The sequence below is a fragment of the Condylura cristata genome, unplaced genomic scaffold (genome assembly GCF_000260355.1).
Source record: "Condylura cristata isolate star-nosed mole 26May11 unplaced genomic scaffold, ConCri1.0 scaffold00001, whole genome shotgun sequence".
NCBI lineage: Eukaryota > Metazoa > Chordata > Mammalia > Eulipotyphla > Talpidae > Condylura > Condylura cristata.
This window is the reverse complement of record NW_004567102.1, coordinates 46,004,165-46,020,358: the sequence shown is the minus strand read 5'-3', so window position 1 is coordinate 46,020,358 and position 16,194 is coordinate 46,004,165. Positions and strand designations below refer to the sequence as shown.

The 16,194-nt window shown below is 32.6% G+C and overlaps 1 protein-coding gene across 1 annotated transcript in view; it reads left to right on the top strand.

The window, feature by feature from the left end:
- Positions 1-16,194, top strand: part of ASCC3 (activating signal cointegrator 1 complex subunit 3) — a 232,059-nt gene that overhangs the window by 174,023 nt on the left and 41,842 nt on the right. The window contains exon 36 of the mRNA XM_004673727.2: positions 127-261. Coding sequence (XP_004673784.1) covers positions 127-261 — 135 coding nt within the window. The remainder of the gene's footprint in view (positions 1-126; positions 262-16,194) is intronic.

Genomic DNA, 16,194 nt, shown 5'->3' with positions numbered 1-16,194 from the left:
AACAACAGGGCTTTGTATTCTCCTGATAACCAAAAAAAAATTAATGAATTTTTTACAATTTGTAGTATGAATTATTAATTTTATAAGTGTACTTTTATTTGACATTTTATCCTTATTTTGACTTAGGATAACCGGAGTATTGAACCTCTGACATATGGTCGAATTGCTTCTTACTACTACTTGAAGCACCAAACAGTTAAAATGTTCAAGGAGCGTTTGAAACCTGAATCCAGCACTGAAGAATTACTCTCAATTCTGAGTGTAAGTGCCATGTGCCATAGTGTTAATTGTTCTGAACAGAGATTACATTTTATATGTTTCATACCTTCTCTTTTAATTGGGTAGTTAAATTGCTGTCATCCAGCAATTTTGATATTTGACAGGAACTGATTATGATGCCCTGCCCTCTGTCAAATAAGATCACTACAAACAAACATATCTGAACTATGTTTCCCATAGATAAGGTGACCACATAATTTACCATCCAAACTTGGAGGCTTCTGAGAATGCAGTGACACTAAAAATATTTAAGCCAGAAAAATAGGCATGAACTGGGCTTTCCAGGTGATCAGTCTGTCCTTCGATATAGAGTCTCTGAATTGTAATAGAAATCTTTTCTTATTGTTTCTTTTGTGTTATTCTTATTGAATCTATGATGGGACTAAGGTTTCTTTATATAAGTTGTATATGATTGAGTTCTGTTAAAACTAATGCCAAGAAAAAAGTTAACTGCCCACTCTTTCCAAAAAAGAAAAGAAATTCAACTAGATTTAACATATGGCAAAAAAAAAAATGATCCTGTGTTCATTTTTGCTGAGAACTAAATTTAATATCAAAAAGTTAAAATCACTGTAAAGAATATCTTCAGCATCTTCTCTGCATATCTTATATGCCTTTTTGTCTCTGCATGCTATATATGCTTCATTTGTTCTTACCTTATTGTGTTTAAGTACAATTTACCACAGAACTTTATTAGTATATTAGTCAGTACTTTCACTATAGGTAAATACTATATGTTATCTCACCTCAGGTATGTTGTACTTTTAAAAACAGGTAAAATGACTAGACTATAAAGTCCGAACGCCCTTCTCTTATAAGTTAATTGATTCTGAAATACTTCACTTACTATTCTTTCTCAACCACTCCTGCTTTATATGAAGTTCAATTTCATTAAGCTTCCATATGCAATTCAGTTTTTCAATTTTTAAACTTTATCCCCCTTGAGAAAGTAGTGTATAGGTTTTATATGTAGCATAGTGCAAAGTATATTTTAGTGAGTCAGAAATATTTGTTAATAAATTGTTTATGGATGGATGGATCCTGTATTAATCAGTGCTGTAATATTTGCTAGTAGAAAAGAGGTTTTAAGGTATATGAGAAAACTGCCCCAAAATAGGGCTTTTGTAAAATCTAAAATTCATGTCTGAGCTAAGCACATAAAAAACATAAGATCTTTTACAAATCTCTAAGAATTAAGTTTTTTTTTTAAGATTTATTTATTTATGCTTACAGATCTGGGGTACAGGCCAGAGGTGTGGTGAGTGAGAGAGACATAGACAGATTGGGGAGCAGATCAGGCAGATCAACGAAGTACACTGCTGAGGGGAGCAGCCAGCGGCTCAAGAGAGGTCTGCCACGCCATGTGGGTCAGCTCCCTGGCCGGGATCAAACTCGTGCTTCAGTGGCTTCGGAGAGCTTCACAATGTTGTGCTTTAACCCATTGCACCACCAAGGAGAGCCCAGAATTAAGTTTTTATTATCCTAGTCAGATTCATAGGAACATGATTTATCTCTGGGAAAGACCTTAGAATAATGGGTAATTAATGTGGAAAGGTATCTTAAATTAGTATTGTTAGAATATAATTTTGTTCATATTTACCAAGCTTGGTAGGTTTACCTAATCTGATATTTAAAAGACTTATCTTCTCTAGGAACATATATGAGCAGTGTTCTTGTGCTAGGGCCTATTCTCAGAACTTTATATTAATAAACTCATTTAATCCTGACAGCACCACCCATCTGATATTGAAAACATCCCTTTACTTTTTTATCTGAATTTTATAAATTAGCCATCTTGTCCAACTTGTATGCTAAGTGAATAGTTTACAGCCTAGCACCTAGGCTATGCTGTCTTTCATGTTACACACACAGACACACAGGTGAGACATGCTGTGCCCAATAGTGAGGAGCCAAACTAAATAAAATTGTCTTAATATCTTAAACATATAATGAAGTATGCATAATTCAAAAGTGTTATCTTTAGTATGTTACTTTGCATTTGTCCACATTAAAATTCATTGGTTACACTTCTATCCACCGCCCATAAATTGATTCATCCAAAAAAAATTTCATGCCTTTCTAAGAGTAGGAGATAGGATAGTGCACATGACTGACAGACTGTATGTGTAAGAGAGAGAATACATAGATAAACTATGAAAGACTCAGGTGTTGCTCCTAACTGACTTACCAGCTCAGTGTGATGCTCTAAGAATGGTGACAGGCAGATGCCCATAATCAAGAGGAATATCTAAAATCAAAACAGTGTATAATATCCTCTCTTTTCTGTTGATCCTCCTATGCATGAGGTTTGTATTACTAAATACATTTCCTACATACATTGCTAGATACATTTTTATTGGCCCCAAATCAAAAGAAAATCGTGGAGAAAATTCTCAATGAACCCAAAGTGATACTTGCATTATAGATATGTGATCAGAGTATTTCAGTCTAGAAAGGCAAAGTTTTTGACTCAATATAATAGAAATTAAAATTGTGAATTTTAAATCATGAATTAAAGTAAACACAAAATCTTTTTCAGTTAGCAGGACGTTCCATCTAATTTTACAAGTAGTAAACTCAGAGAATTTGTTACTTCAGTTGATAGAAGCAATTGAGGACAATAGTATATAAATTCACAGTGGCTAGAATTAACTTATTATTAATAATATCACTAAAGAACTAAAAGAGAAAAGGGAATTTTGACTATCATATTGGTGTGATAGATGATGATGATTCTTTTACAGACCAGGGAAGGGGGGATTAGGACTGGGTCTATTTAATGTTAGCATGTGTTAGTTTGGTTTTTTTTGTTTTCTCTTGACCCACTAGATACTTATGGAATTTTGGATCCTTCAGAGTATTGTAGAGTTGTTAGTTTTTTTTTTTAATTTGGCAATCTGTTGACTTTTCAAGTTCTAATTCCTATTTATTATTACTCCATTACAAACAACCTTTATTTCAGACAACACTGTAAAAGAAAATATACTTCCACTAATTTTTCTGTTTCTAGTACCACCTTGAGATTTGTGTTTTCACATACTCAACTTATCCCTAAGCAATTAAACAGTTTTGACTTAAGTTTTTAGATATCATTGTTTTTAACAGACATAAAATGCTATATTGTAAGTGTAAGGCCAAAATTTCTATTGACTGCATTATTCATTAATCTTATTCTTTTCTATAATAATAAACCATTTATTTAAATCTTGCCTTTCTAATACATCCATGAAAAAAATAATAACTACCCTTTATTGGGTATCTCATGCAAGTTAGGAACTTTTATACATTATTTATAATCATCAAACCACCCTTCATTGTATTTGTTAATATATAGAAAACAAGTCTGGTGTTTACTGAAGTTAATTTTCCTAGTTTTTATGGAAACTAGCTCTTTATATTTCCTTTCCCTACACCTTAATTCCTCTTGTCCTTAGTATATTTTACCTTTACCCTATTTTGTCAAGTTTGTTCCCAGCTATAATAAATTTTAAATAATGAAATGTAAGGTTATATACATTTTTAATAGTTGCTTTTCAAATTATATGTGTATCCTTGCAATTTCGAATTATTGGTATTAAATGCAGATGTTAATTACAGGCAAAATAATTATTTCAGTATCCCTTATTGAAACATAAATTTTAAGTTTTAAACAAAATGATGCTATTTGGAAAGGTTAGCTGTTTTATAAGAACTCTTGCCAAGTTTTTTTTTTGACACCATGAATTAATAAGCTCCATAATTAAGGCAGCTGCTTCACACTTCTATTGTTAACCAGTGACATTACATCTGTCTTGCTCCATTGATGCCCTCTTCCTACTTATTGAAGCATTTAGCAGTTTTGGCAACAGGGATTACATGGCATAGAGTAAGTAGTCTAATTAGATATAAGTGAAAATCCTGAGGGAAAAGGGCATTTAAAAAGTAATTTGAAGAATCTCTTAATGATGTTGGCACTGAAAACCCAAGTCTAGAGTAGAAAGTGCCTGTCATGAGGATCATGACTTGATATGTTCATGGACTTTTAGAAGGTAGCCTCTTTTAAAACAATCATAGAAATGAAAAGATCTCTAATTTAAAGAATATTTAGTTGAACAAAATTTCCAGAATATGCTTGCTCAGTACTATAAATAATTTAAAGAAAAAGCGAAGCATGCTCAAGAATTTTAATGAAATTTTTAAATAAATGTACTAGTTATGTTTCATGGCACTACACAGAAGCATGAAATATATTTATATTATCAAATATCCAGCTTGAAAATTTGTCAAATTCTTATTTTTCCACAACATCTTGGATATTGACGAAAAGTGTGGATTTCATGTGTTGATATATAATAGAACCATTCCAAATTTAGAGAACTACCAGAACAGTAAGATTTTTATATAGCAGTAAATTTCCAGGTTTGGCCGCTAATCTTTATACTTCCTTCTTTAAATGAACATTGATTCTTTGCTCTGCCCATATAAAGAACATTTTTAGTAATACAGCATTTTTAATGTTGGATGTTGTTCTGTTTGGGTACAGCTAAAATCCGGTAGAAAAATTGCAAATATCTTTCTAAAATGGGAGCTTGGAAAAATAAGCAAGAATTTCTTTTTAAGAGAGAAATTTAGAATGAAATAAATGAAAAGGACAAGTCATATATAAATAACATTGGTAGGGGACCCAGCATGTAAAATTAAAGACTTCATTAAAGGAAAAGTGAAAGAAAGGAAAGGTTAACTGAGTAACAGTGAACACCATCAACCTTGTGGCCTTCCATTTCCAAATAACCTCCTGACAATCGCAGGATCCCATCTGCTACTCTTTATCTTCCTACTGGGGAAACCTAATGGGATATCTTCCAGGGTTCATGAGAAGAGCTTCCCTAACCCTCAGGCTGGGGAGCTGCCTGGCATCTTTTGGAGAGGCACAGATGGCAAATGTCTTGAAAAAAAAGTATCTTTCTACTTCTGCTGGTCTCTTTCCCTTGACACCTTTCCTATTCCCTATTATTTCCTAGCATCTTCCTACCTTTTGCTTTTATAAATTACTGAAAAGCTTTCCTCAATACAAAGGAAAGTATGAAGTGTTTCCCTGGTAAAAGTTCTCAATTCCAAATATGCCAGTTGTGACTTATTTGACTACTATAAAGATTTTTAAGCTAATTATGTTGTGATGTATCTAAAATAGATTTGGGATATTTCCTGAAAGTTGTCCTGTTTTGCATTTTTAATTTTTTAATTATTTTTGTTTTCCTAAACTGCCTCACAGAGTCCAACAGTCAGTTACTAGGAATCTAAAGGTTAGTTATTAAATAAACATGTTATTTAAGAAATAAGTTTAGTCACCAAAGCATAAATAGCCTTAATATTTCTGTATCACCTAGTTTAACATTCTGGGTTTTTTTCAGGAAACAAAGGCCTCAGTCTTGCCCAAAATGGCAAAATTAGTATTAGTATATAAAAACTCACCTTCAACAGCAAAAGGGCTAAAGTTGAAATTAAAATTCATATTTCCTGGTAACATTTTAAATACACTTTTTATTTCCCCACACTGCCCCCCCCCTTGCACCTCTGTACTTTTCTTTTTCTCCTCATTCATCATATTTCACCCTTTTATTTGAATTTAAAGTAAAATACAAAAAAAAATCCCTTTATCTTCCCAGCCTAAGAGAACTGTAAAAAATACTGTTGAGTTTTCAAATTTTATTAAGATCAATGTTTTCTATCCAGTACCCAGTGTACTTTGGGTAATCGAAATAGAGGTAAAAGAAATAGAAGTCAGATTCATATTTTTTTTTTTGGATGTTTATGTTACAACCCAAAGAGTCTAATGAAAACAAAGGAATAAACTTACACTGAATATTTCTGTTTCCATTGCTACAGCAGCCTTTACATATACATGCATGAAAGGGTTTAGTCCTTTATATGACCTTTAATGTGACAGAATCAAGTGTTTCCTAAAAGCCAGAGGTACCAACCTGGTCTTTAGGCAAGATTGGACCATCAAGCTGCTAGGGGTCATAAAACAGAATTTACACAGAAACATTCCATTTAGACATTTTCTAATTATAGTTATAATCATAGATGGTTTTATATAAAGTCATATTTGTAAAGCTTCCGGGTAATTTACAATTCAGGGAACTTTATCATAAATCTCTTGGCAAAGTTAAATCATTATTAATTGGATCCTGAAAATATTCTTATGTGTCATTGGTATTGACTACCTAATTTAATGATATAATTATTTATAATTATCAACATACATACAAGAATACTGCAAAAACAAAAATGAAAACATTGAAGATTATATTACTAGATATATAAGTTCTAACAATTTGTCACTTTATTCTGAGTATGAAGAGCATTGTATATAGTCTTTAAAATTAGTGGACATGTAAATTAAAACTTTAGTATTAGATAAAATATTATAAGATATAATTTACATGTGCTGAAAATTGATTTGTGTTCAAAATGTTTCTGATTTTATTCCAATGAAGTTGAAGTTCTCAAATGTTATTGTTAGGGTCTCATTGGCCCAGCAGGTGGAGCAGTTTAGAAATCAGTCTTAGTTTCTTTCTCAATTAATAATATCCAGAAGTGTTTCCAAAAGTTCATGCTTTCTGTCCTAAATATCTTCCCAGTACAAAGAATGCCAAAATATTGTGTAAAGAATACACAATTCGGCTTTCAAAAAGCAGCCAGGTAGATATGATCACTCCCTAGACTAAAGCCAAATAAATGTATTTCAATGATATTTTTGTGTAATGAAGCCAAGAGAAAGTAAAATTCCTAATACCCTTCTCCAGTCACAATTGGTATAAGGAGATTCCTACAATATCATTTTATTGTATTTATATTAGAATTTTGAAAAGTAAAAAAGTAACCACAGAAATATCCCTTGATACTGAGGGACATAAAGTCAGGTTAAGCAACCATGATAGGTTTTTCCCCTTATATAATAAGGTAGATAAATTCACTATGAAATGAATACACACATGGTAGATAGATAGATAGATAGATAGATAGATAGATAGATAGATAGATAGATAGATAGATGATAAAACAAAACTGTATTAGCATAGTTTTGAATAAGATTTTTATAAGTTCTCTCTTACAAAGTATATAAAAGTGATCCTAATATATATATGTTTTAAAATAGGTCATTAGCAATCAACTTAGTTTTTTAAATCTTGCGTTATGACTAATAGCACTTTTATAAGTTTGGAATGTTTCTTAATGAAAACAGTATAATGTCACTTCCTTAATTTGTCATTCTGCTATATTTCCTTATACTTAGATTATTTCTTACCATTGGAAGTTATGAGAATTTCACTCATTTATTAGCCATTATTTAGGTATATAAAAATTATACCTCATTTTCTCACAAGTTATTGTCCTTTAGTCAGTCTGATGGTTATCTTTTTAGTCCTTCTATTTTAAAGAAAAGAGCTGAGAGTTTGGTACAAAATGAATCTGTAACTATGATTTTTGCGTTCTTGACCATCAGTACCATGTAGAATTATTGGGAAGATTAAATTAATTGATGTAAATAAAGCAGTAAACAGTCCTTTCTCAGTCATAGTCCTCAGTAAGGGTTACCTGTTATATTTCAATAATAATATGTTTTGAACATATTCTGTGTTCTTGATTTAAAGGATGTAGTAGCAAAATGGGCTAGTAAAATATTAATGGGCCCTATATCCCTTTTAGAGTTGATAAACAATAAACATGTAATATGTTTTCAGGTGGAAGTAGTGAATTTTTAAAAATTAAGGTAAAATTCTGGAGATAATTAATAGAAGCTGTTCTTCACAAGATAGTTGAGGAAAACTTTTCGGAGGAAATTACATTTGAGCAGAGAACCAAGTGGCATGAAGAACATTACTCATGCAAGAGTCTTGGGAGCAAAAATCTCAGTCCCTGGAATAGCAAGTGCAAAGACAAGCAGCTGCTTGCCCGATTCAAAGAATGAGAGGAAAACCAGTGTGGAGAGTAGAACAAGTGGAGGGAAGATGTGGGAGACAGGGGCTACAGCGTGACAAGGAGTTTGGATTTTATTCTAATTTAGAGAAGTCATTAGAGGGATTTTGATCAGAAGAGTGATAAGATTTTATTTCTTCTGAACAAACCACTCTGGCTCCTTCAAAAAGAGATGATAGTTGCACAAACTCTGTATGTCCAGAAGAAGCTGGCTTGTCTAAGGTGTTTAGAAACTGAGTGGCTAGTAGTAATGGGACTCATGATGTTTTGCAAGCAAAACCTACACAAAATAATAAAGAATTATAAGAAATAAAGATAATGCCTAAGTTTGGGGCCTGAGCAACTGTGAGAGAGAATTTACTGATGGTAAGAAGATGGGATAAAGAGTAGGTTCTGTTTATTTGGGGGAGACTAGAACAACACATATGGATGAAATTAAAAATTTCAAAATCCTGAAGCCGATTGAGGTCATCTAGGCAGTGAATATTGACAAGCCTGAATGTTGAGCTCTGGAAGTTCTGTTACATTGAGGAAGGGACAGGTAGAAGACAGGGTGGGATCAGTTAAGGAAAACAAAAGTTTACAAACCACACTTATAAATGAGAAGGGAAACTGGAGCATACCCTGCTCTGGTGGGCAAGAGGGGAGTATAGCTTAGAAAGGAGATGGTGGTGAGCTGAGGTAGACTGTTGTGATATGGAGTAAGATGAGAGCTAAGATTAACCCTTACACTTGATAAGCTGGAGATCCTAGCTGTCTTTAATGAATAATTTCAGTGGAGTGGTAGGGGAAAAAACCTCATCTAAGAGGACTCAAGACAATGAGTTTTAAGAAAATAGACAGCAAATTCAGCTAATTCTCACATAGAGCTGAGGAACAGTGAAGCATGAAATTAAAAATTGTTTAAGATGTTATAGCATATTTGTATGCTGATAGAAACAATCCTCCAGCAAGGAGAAGAGAGATATAGGAAAGGCCAAAGTCCTTAAGAAAACAAAAGGAAAATAGAAATCAATGCGCAAAGTAGAAGAATTGACCTTAGGTGAAAGTAGATAATCTGTCCATCAACACAGGAAAAAAAGTGAGGCTAGGGAGGCAGAGAAACCAGGAGGTTGGCATTGTATGGTCAGATAATGAAGACATTCCCTTCTTTTTTCTTGAACTTTTTCATAAACTAAGAGGCAAAGTCATCAGCTGAAAACTAAAGAGGTCGGGAGAGACCTACAAATATAGGCAAAATTCATTCGTAGACCAACATGGTCATAGGTAGTTGAGAATATGGTTTCTGCATCCATAGGTTAAATTGTCAGCAAAGCTATTTTCAGCTTTTTGTGAATGACAAGTCATTTGATTTTTGTAAGCTTCAGTTTCCTGGTTCATTTTTTTTTTAATTGTGTAATTATACCACCCTATGCATCACAGAATTAGTGTGAACATCTAATAAGACAAAAGATACATGTTCATCCTTATCTGACCTGAACTAGATAGGTTTTTTTGTTTGTGTTGTTTTAAGTTGTGTTTTACTTTCAAAGCTGTCTTACGCTACATACCTCTGCAATTTATTTTATTTCCTTATTAGTGGTTTGGAGTAAAGAATAGTAGAGTCTTTGCCCTTCCCATTGCAAGCTATGCATTAGTGACTTTTATTGTTTCTTTAATATCATAATGTTATTGACTGCAGTGTCATTTTCTGAGTTTCCCTCCTAAGTTGTTCCACCCCTACTCCTTGTTCCTTCTTCCTTTCTCCCCAAGTTACTATTTTACTAGAAATCTTGGCTCTGGGTTTTAGTGTACCCTCCAGGGAAGTGACAAAGTCTATAAAAAGTAATGGCTCCCCACTGCTACATCATCTTAACTCCAAATAAAAAAAGTACCGTGATTCCTCAGTGAGATATTGCTCTGGCTTCCAGACCAGTGTCTGTGCTCCTGAGAGCACTCATCTATTTATAGTTGTTAAAAACCACTTAGTAATTAGAAGAAATCATAAAGTAATTATGATTAGTAATAGTGATTATGACTGGGTGATTACTCCTTTGACTAAGATGCTTTGCAAATGGATTAGCACTTCTTTGAATTAGGAACTTGGACTAGAAATCTATGAGAAAGCTATATTAGTAAGGAAAAATTTCTTTCTTTTGGGACTGAGCGGAAAACTGTAAAACAGCCAGGAAGCCAGTGGGAACCTGGCTGACAGAAAAGCCAGGCAAATCAAATTGGCCATTTTATTAGGCCTATATTCATCTGGAAAATTCTTTTTACTCATTTGCAGTTAATGCTGTGGTCAGTTTAATCCAATTCATTAGTAATGCTAACTCTAAATTGAACTGTGATATTTAGTAGTTTCTCTTCCCGAATAAGAAGGTAAATAGAAGATTATTTAACATAATTCTGGAGGAGACTATTAAATGTCTTGGTATTTACAAAATATAGGTTTCATAAACATTTTTTTGTGATACAAAGCAGACAAGGTGTTAATTCATTTTAATTTTTAATGAAATATATGTCTATTCGTTCTTTTATTCTTTATTTTCTATTCTCTTTCTTCCTCTACTACAGTTTCTTCTTTGCCTCCTTTACTGTTACTGAGTACACCTTCCCCTGCTTATCCTTCATTTGGATGCCTACCTGTTTTATACCTGTTACTATCCTAAGACATTCCTAAACACACATCTTTAACAAGCCAGCAGGTATGGAATGCCTATTGTGTTAGCTCAGTAGAACATTAAGCTTGAAGATATAGTCCCTGCCTTCAAGAAGGGAAAGGACCTATGTCTAAAAAGTATTTATAGTTTGATACTGTTTTAAAAGCATAAGTTGTACCAGCATGTGTGGAGCCTGCTGTCTGTTATGAATATCATGGGCTTTGGGGCCTCATAGACATGACTCTACCATTTCCTCACTATGAAGCCTTGGGTTAGTCACTTAATCTTTCCAAACTCACTGCAAATGTGTGCCGTCTCAGTACATTATCCAGCCATATAATAGTCACTCATACCCGTTACAACTACTTCCATTAATAATAGTTTTAAATTGCTAGGAAGTTCTAGTAGTTATGAGTTATAATTTATATTAATCCTATCTATACAGGACAAATACTAATATCCACGTGAGACAGAATCAAATTCCTTATCCTGTCATAAGATCTGACTAGAGAATAGTCTGGAGTGAGAATAGCTTCCAACTTCTACTGTTTTTCCCCTTTTGTTCTCCCTTGGACCTGATACTGTTCCATGAGCCCAAAATGCCTCCTTCCTCACCTGAGTCAGGCCAGCTTTTACATATTAGTTGAGTCCCATCTCACTGATCTGTGTGAAACCCTAATCAAATAAAAAAGAATCAAAAACTCTTTGGTTAAAGATAGTTTCCTCAATAAATGTCACTAGGTAGATTGTATAGCATTTTGAAAAAATATTTACATAATTCTAACTTCATAGCATATACCAGAATTATTTTCAGTCAGATTGAGGATTAACATTAAGACTAATGTTAAAACTTCACAGAGGAAGAGGGAAAGAATACAAATGCATAAAGGAATTAAAGAAATTACAAACGGTAGTGGATCCTTTTGCCTACATAAAAATATAAAATATGTGTATGACTCCTTATATAAATTTTAAAACAATACCATGACAATTGGATAGGTAAAAGGGTAATACATTTAATGTTTTGACCTAAAAAACTGAAAAAATAATCATGACTCCAATAATAAAATAATAAAATGAAAAGAGGACACTAAAAAGCAACTAATGGAAGAAATTCAATTCAACAGCTTTCATTAAACATTTGTGATCATAGCTCTTGTGTTTGCCTGTGACTATGCAGGTACCTCTTTTTCTCCTTTCCCTAATAACCCTGTCCTTTTAATATGTACAAATAAAATAAAGTAAACCATAGTGATAAAGGAAATATGAATCGAAACAAAAGAATAACAGTCTTTTTATTAAATACTGAAAATTTTAGATAGTACTCACTTTCTAAGAAAACGAGTGTGTTGTCAAGGTAAATATATATAGGTGTTCGTCACAGCATTTTTTATGTGAGGGGAAAAAAATACCTGGAAGTATTCTTAAAACACCTCTGTCTTTTTGAGGTTATATAATTTGTGATCATTTAAACATAAAGGTTTTTGAAAGACAATCACTGAGGAAAGTGTTTTTTGTTTTGGTTTGTCGTAACTCAATCCTATGAGCATTCTAGAATAAAATATTTAGGCTTGCCTTGTTGCACAACAAAGGATCACTTACTAATTAGCTGGATAATTTTGAAAAGTTATTACAAGAAAGAAATCAAATTAGTGATTAGTAATTCCTAGCAAAATATGGTTTTCCCATTGTGAGAAAAACTAAAATGAATACTTTCAGATCGAACCATTTTATACATGGCAAAAGCCTAAAGGAATTTCCTCTCCAGTGATGTATTGTATGCCAAATATCTTTTGATTTCTCAAATAAGAAATGGATGTGCCTCATTCTCATATTTATACATATATTTATATGTATTCTAAAATATTTTGTTGTTACTACTAAATAAAATACACAGATATGGACTTTATTAGAGTAGTAGTATTCACACCATCTGCATTTTATTTTAACATTACATTCTCTTAGGACTTCACTTATTTTACAATGTTTTCCAGCTGACAGTCCAATAGAATATTAGCATGTCTCAGAAATTTGATTATGTCAGAAAGTTAGAACTCATTTTGCTTAAAAAAATAAAAGCTGGGAGATAAGAGGGATTTCCAAATGTCATTCTCCTCAGATGCATAAGATTCTACACATTCTTATGTTCTAGTCATTATTTTGTATGTAATTCAGAAGGATAATGGAGTTTGGCAGAAGCTCCATAATTCTAGTCTCCATAGTATTTCCATACGCAACAGAGCATTCTTCTATATGTTTGCTTCAATTTACTAGATTTAGGTCCCCCATACCATCTATATAAATATTTTCTGTTATTTATTAAACAGTGTCAGCAAATTTGTAAGACGACTGCCAAACAGGTGTCATCTTCTACAGACAGATGAACAAACTATCTTGCAGAACCTGTGACTGACCTAGCAGTGTGTCACTCTGTTGGACCAAAAGCACAGAATGGGTTGTAACCTTGAACTACTTTTAGTTTTTTAACCAGTGAATGAGGAAGAGAAGCTAGAAAGGAACAAAGCAGTAAGACATCAATATAAGTAGTGAATGCAACTAAAATCAGAGAAGGAAAATAATGAATAGATTGCCACTTGGGACCCACATCAAAATGACATGGAGATTATCATTCTAGAACTGAAAAGTAGGGTAGGCTTTTATTCTTTAGTATGCACTAGAAATCGGATGTGAGAGGTTGTTAATAAAATGTCTAAATATATATCATACACATTTTAGTGTTCAAAGAAATTTGACATTATAAAATACTCTTAAAATTGTGCTGAAAAAAAAAAATTTTCTTTGATGATTCAGAAAGCCCATAAAGATCTTTCAGAGTCCTTAAGCTATCATCATCATCTATCATTACATGATGAATGTATTAAAGTACTAGAAACTTATTAATAAAAATCTAGTAAAACCCTAGTAAACTATATTTTGTTATTTGCAAACTAAAAGCAATGTTTTTTTTTCCCCTTTCTTGGAGAAAATAAAATCACAGATAAGTCCTATATCAATGTCTGTAAAATAAAGCAAGTGAAATTAAGGCCACCATTCCTCTTTATAACACTTGCTAGAAACTCATTAAACAGCCTTAACTTTGTAAAGTAGTTCATTGCTATAGTTGAGGTTCTGGGAAGGTGTATATACCTGATGTAGTCTTATATTGCACTCTAGAAGTTTAACTTTGAATTAATCAGCCCCATATGAATACCAAACATAAGTGTTACACTTTATAACTTCTGAACACATACTTTGTTTTCCACTGTTTACAGCACCAAGGAATTGCAAACTAATTGTAGAACTGAATTAATTTAATTTAGAGTATGTGGTAGCCTATTATTGGGCTATTGAATATAGTTACAGATATAAGTGTAAATAGAATATACTTATGTGTAAAATATATATTATTTGATATATTTCTGTAAGATGTTATGGGGTTTGAATATGACGTTACACATAAGAATGCATGTTTGCTTTCTCTTGATTCACACAGAGCAGATGGATGCTTGACTGCCTGCTAATCCACAGCTGGAATGGTTTCAGCAGTTTCCACGTTGCCGGGTTAGAGTGGCTTTTCTAGTGGACTGAGAGGGCAGCAAAAGAGGGATATCATTATTCATCAGTATCCCAGTGGGAGCACTGCCAGCAGAGATTAATTTTTTCTGTTATGCTTGTAAAACAAGCTCAGGTGGAGTTTCTAATCCTCAGGGCACGGGTGGCAGATCAAGGAAGATGCTACAAAGCTAGTTAATTTTCTGATTCTGGGGGAAACAGAAGCTCTGTTAGATGTATAAATACATGATTGCAAATTTAAGTAGCTCAAATCCAAATGGGATCTTCCTAGACATCTGGTACTGAAAATCTCTATTTTTCTTTGTTGTCTTTAAATATAACTTCTTAAAAGTTTGGCCTGGAGCTGAAATATTGATAAGCTAAAAATGAGGAAGTCATCAGTTTTATGAGCTAATACAAAATATTTAATTTTCAAACATGAACAAAAACAAAAGCTTTATGCCTGAATAAACTCACAGTTTGCTGCTTAAAATACACATTAAAGTATATTACCAGAAAGATATGACATTTGCTATCTGATTGGCACAGTTAGAATTTTTTATGTATATCCTGCCTATTTTAATGGCTTTATTTTTTTCTCCCAATTAATGATTTCCATGTGACACCTGTTTCCGATGTGATCTGTCAGGATGTTCATATTTTTTGAGCAATTAATATTAGAATTCAACATAAATTAAGTTGACTTTAACCTATATATAAGAATTTATGTACTTCCAATAACTTTTTGTTCTTAAGATTGTTTGTCTTTAAACATTGTCTACTAGATTTATTACAAACAAATATTAGCTCTTTTCTAGGCCCATGAAAACTTTTTTTGATTATTTTAGGTAGACAGAATGTCACATATTAATAGTACTTTTCTGTTTAGATGCTTGTTTTCAGTTTTTGGAAATATTAGAAAGTTATTCAAAGATTATTCAAAGATTTTAAGTTTGTATTAAGTCAAACGTGATTTTTGGGGTTGTAGAATTGGATACAATTAGAAGATAATGTGTAGTTACTAATGTCATCATGATTGCAGTGCCCAAAGAGAAATTTCAGAACGTTTCAAGTGAGAAAGCCCTACCAAAATGAATTTACAGCCTCTCAAGGTGTTTATTCTGAGTAAAGTAACAGACAGACAGACAGACAGACAGACAGACACATACACACACACACACACACACACACTGTGGGATATATATATAAAATCAGATCTACTCATGACGCTGGTCACATCTTACATAATGAAATAAACCTTTCTTTTGGTTAAGTTTGTTAGGTTTGTTTGAACTTTTATTGATGATGAGTCTAAAATTTGTTTTATATTGTAGTCTAAGAAAAGATACGAACTAACACTTCACAGAAGATTATGCAAGATTCACCAGAGTCAGGAAGGGTTTTTAGTTATGAGGAAATGGTCAGAGGACATTTTATGAAATGGAAGTATCTGAGACATAAATAAAAGAAAGATCACATACATAAAGCAACAGTGTCACTAATAACATTAAACATGAATGGATTAACCACTACAGTGAAAGGCAAGGATTGCCAAACTGGAGAAAATAACAAAGGACAGCTACATAGAACCTACTGGAGATATAATCTATACTGAGACATACACATAAGTTAAAAGTAAAAGGATAGGAAAAGATGTATCATGTAAACAGCAACCATAAAAGAGCTAAGTTATACTATATTAATGCCTGCAGTTATACTAATATCAGACCAAAAAATTTTAAAACAAAAAATAAACCAA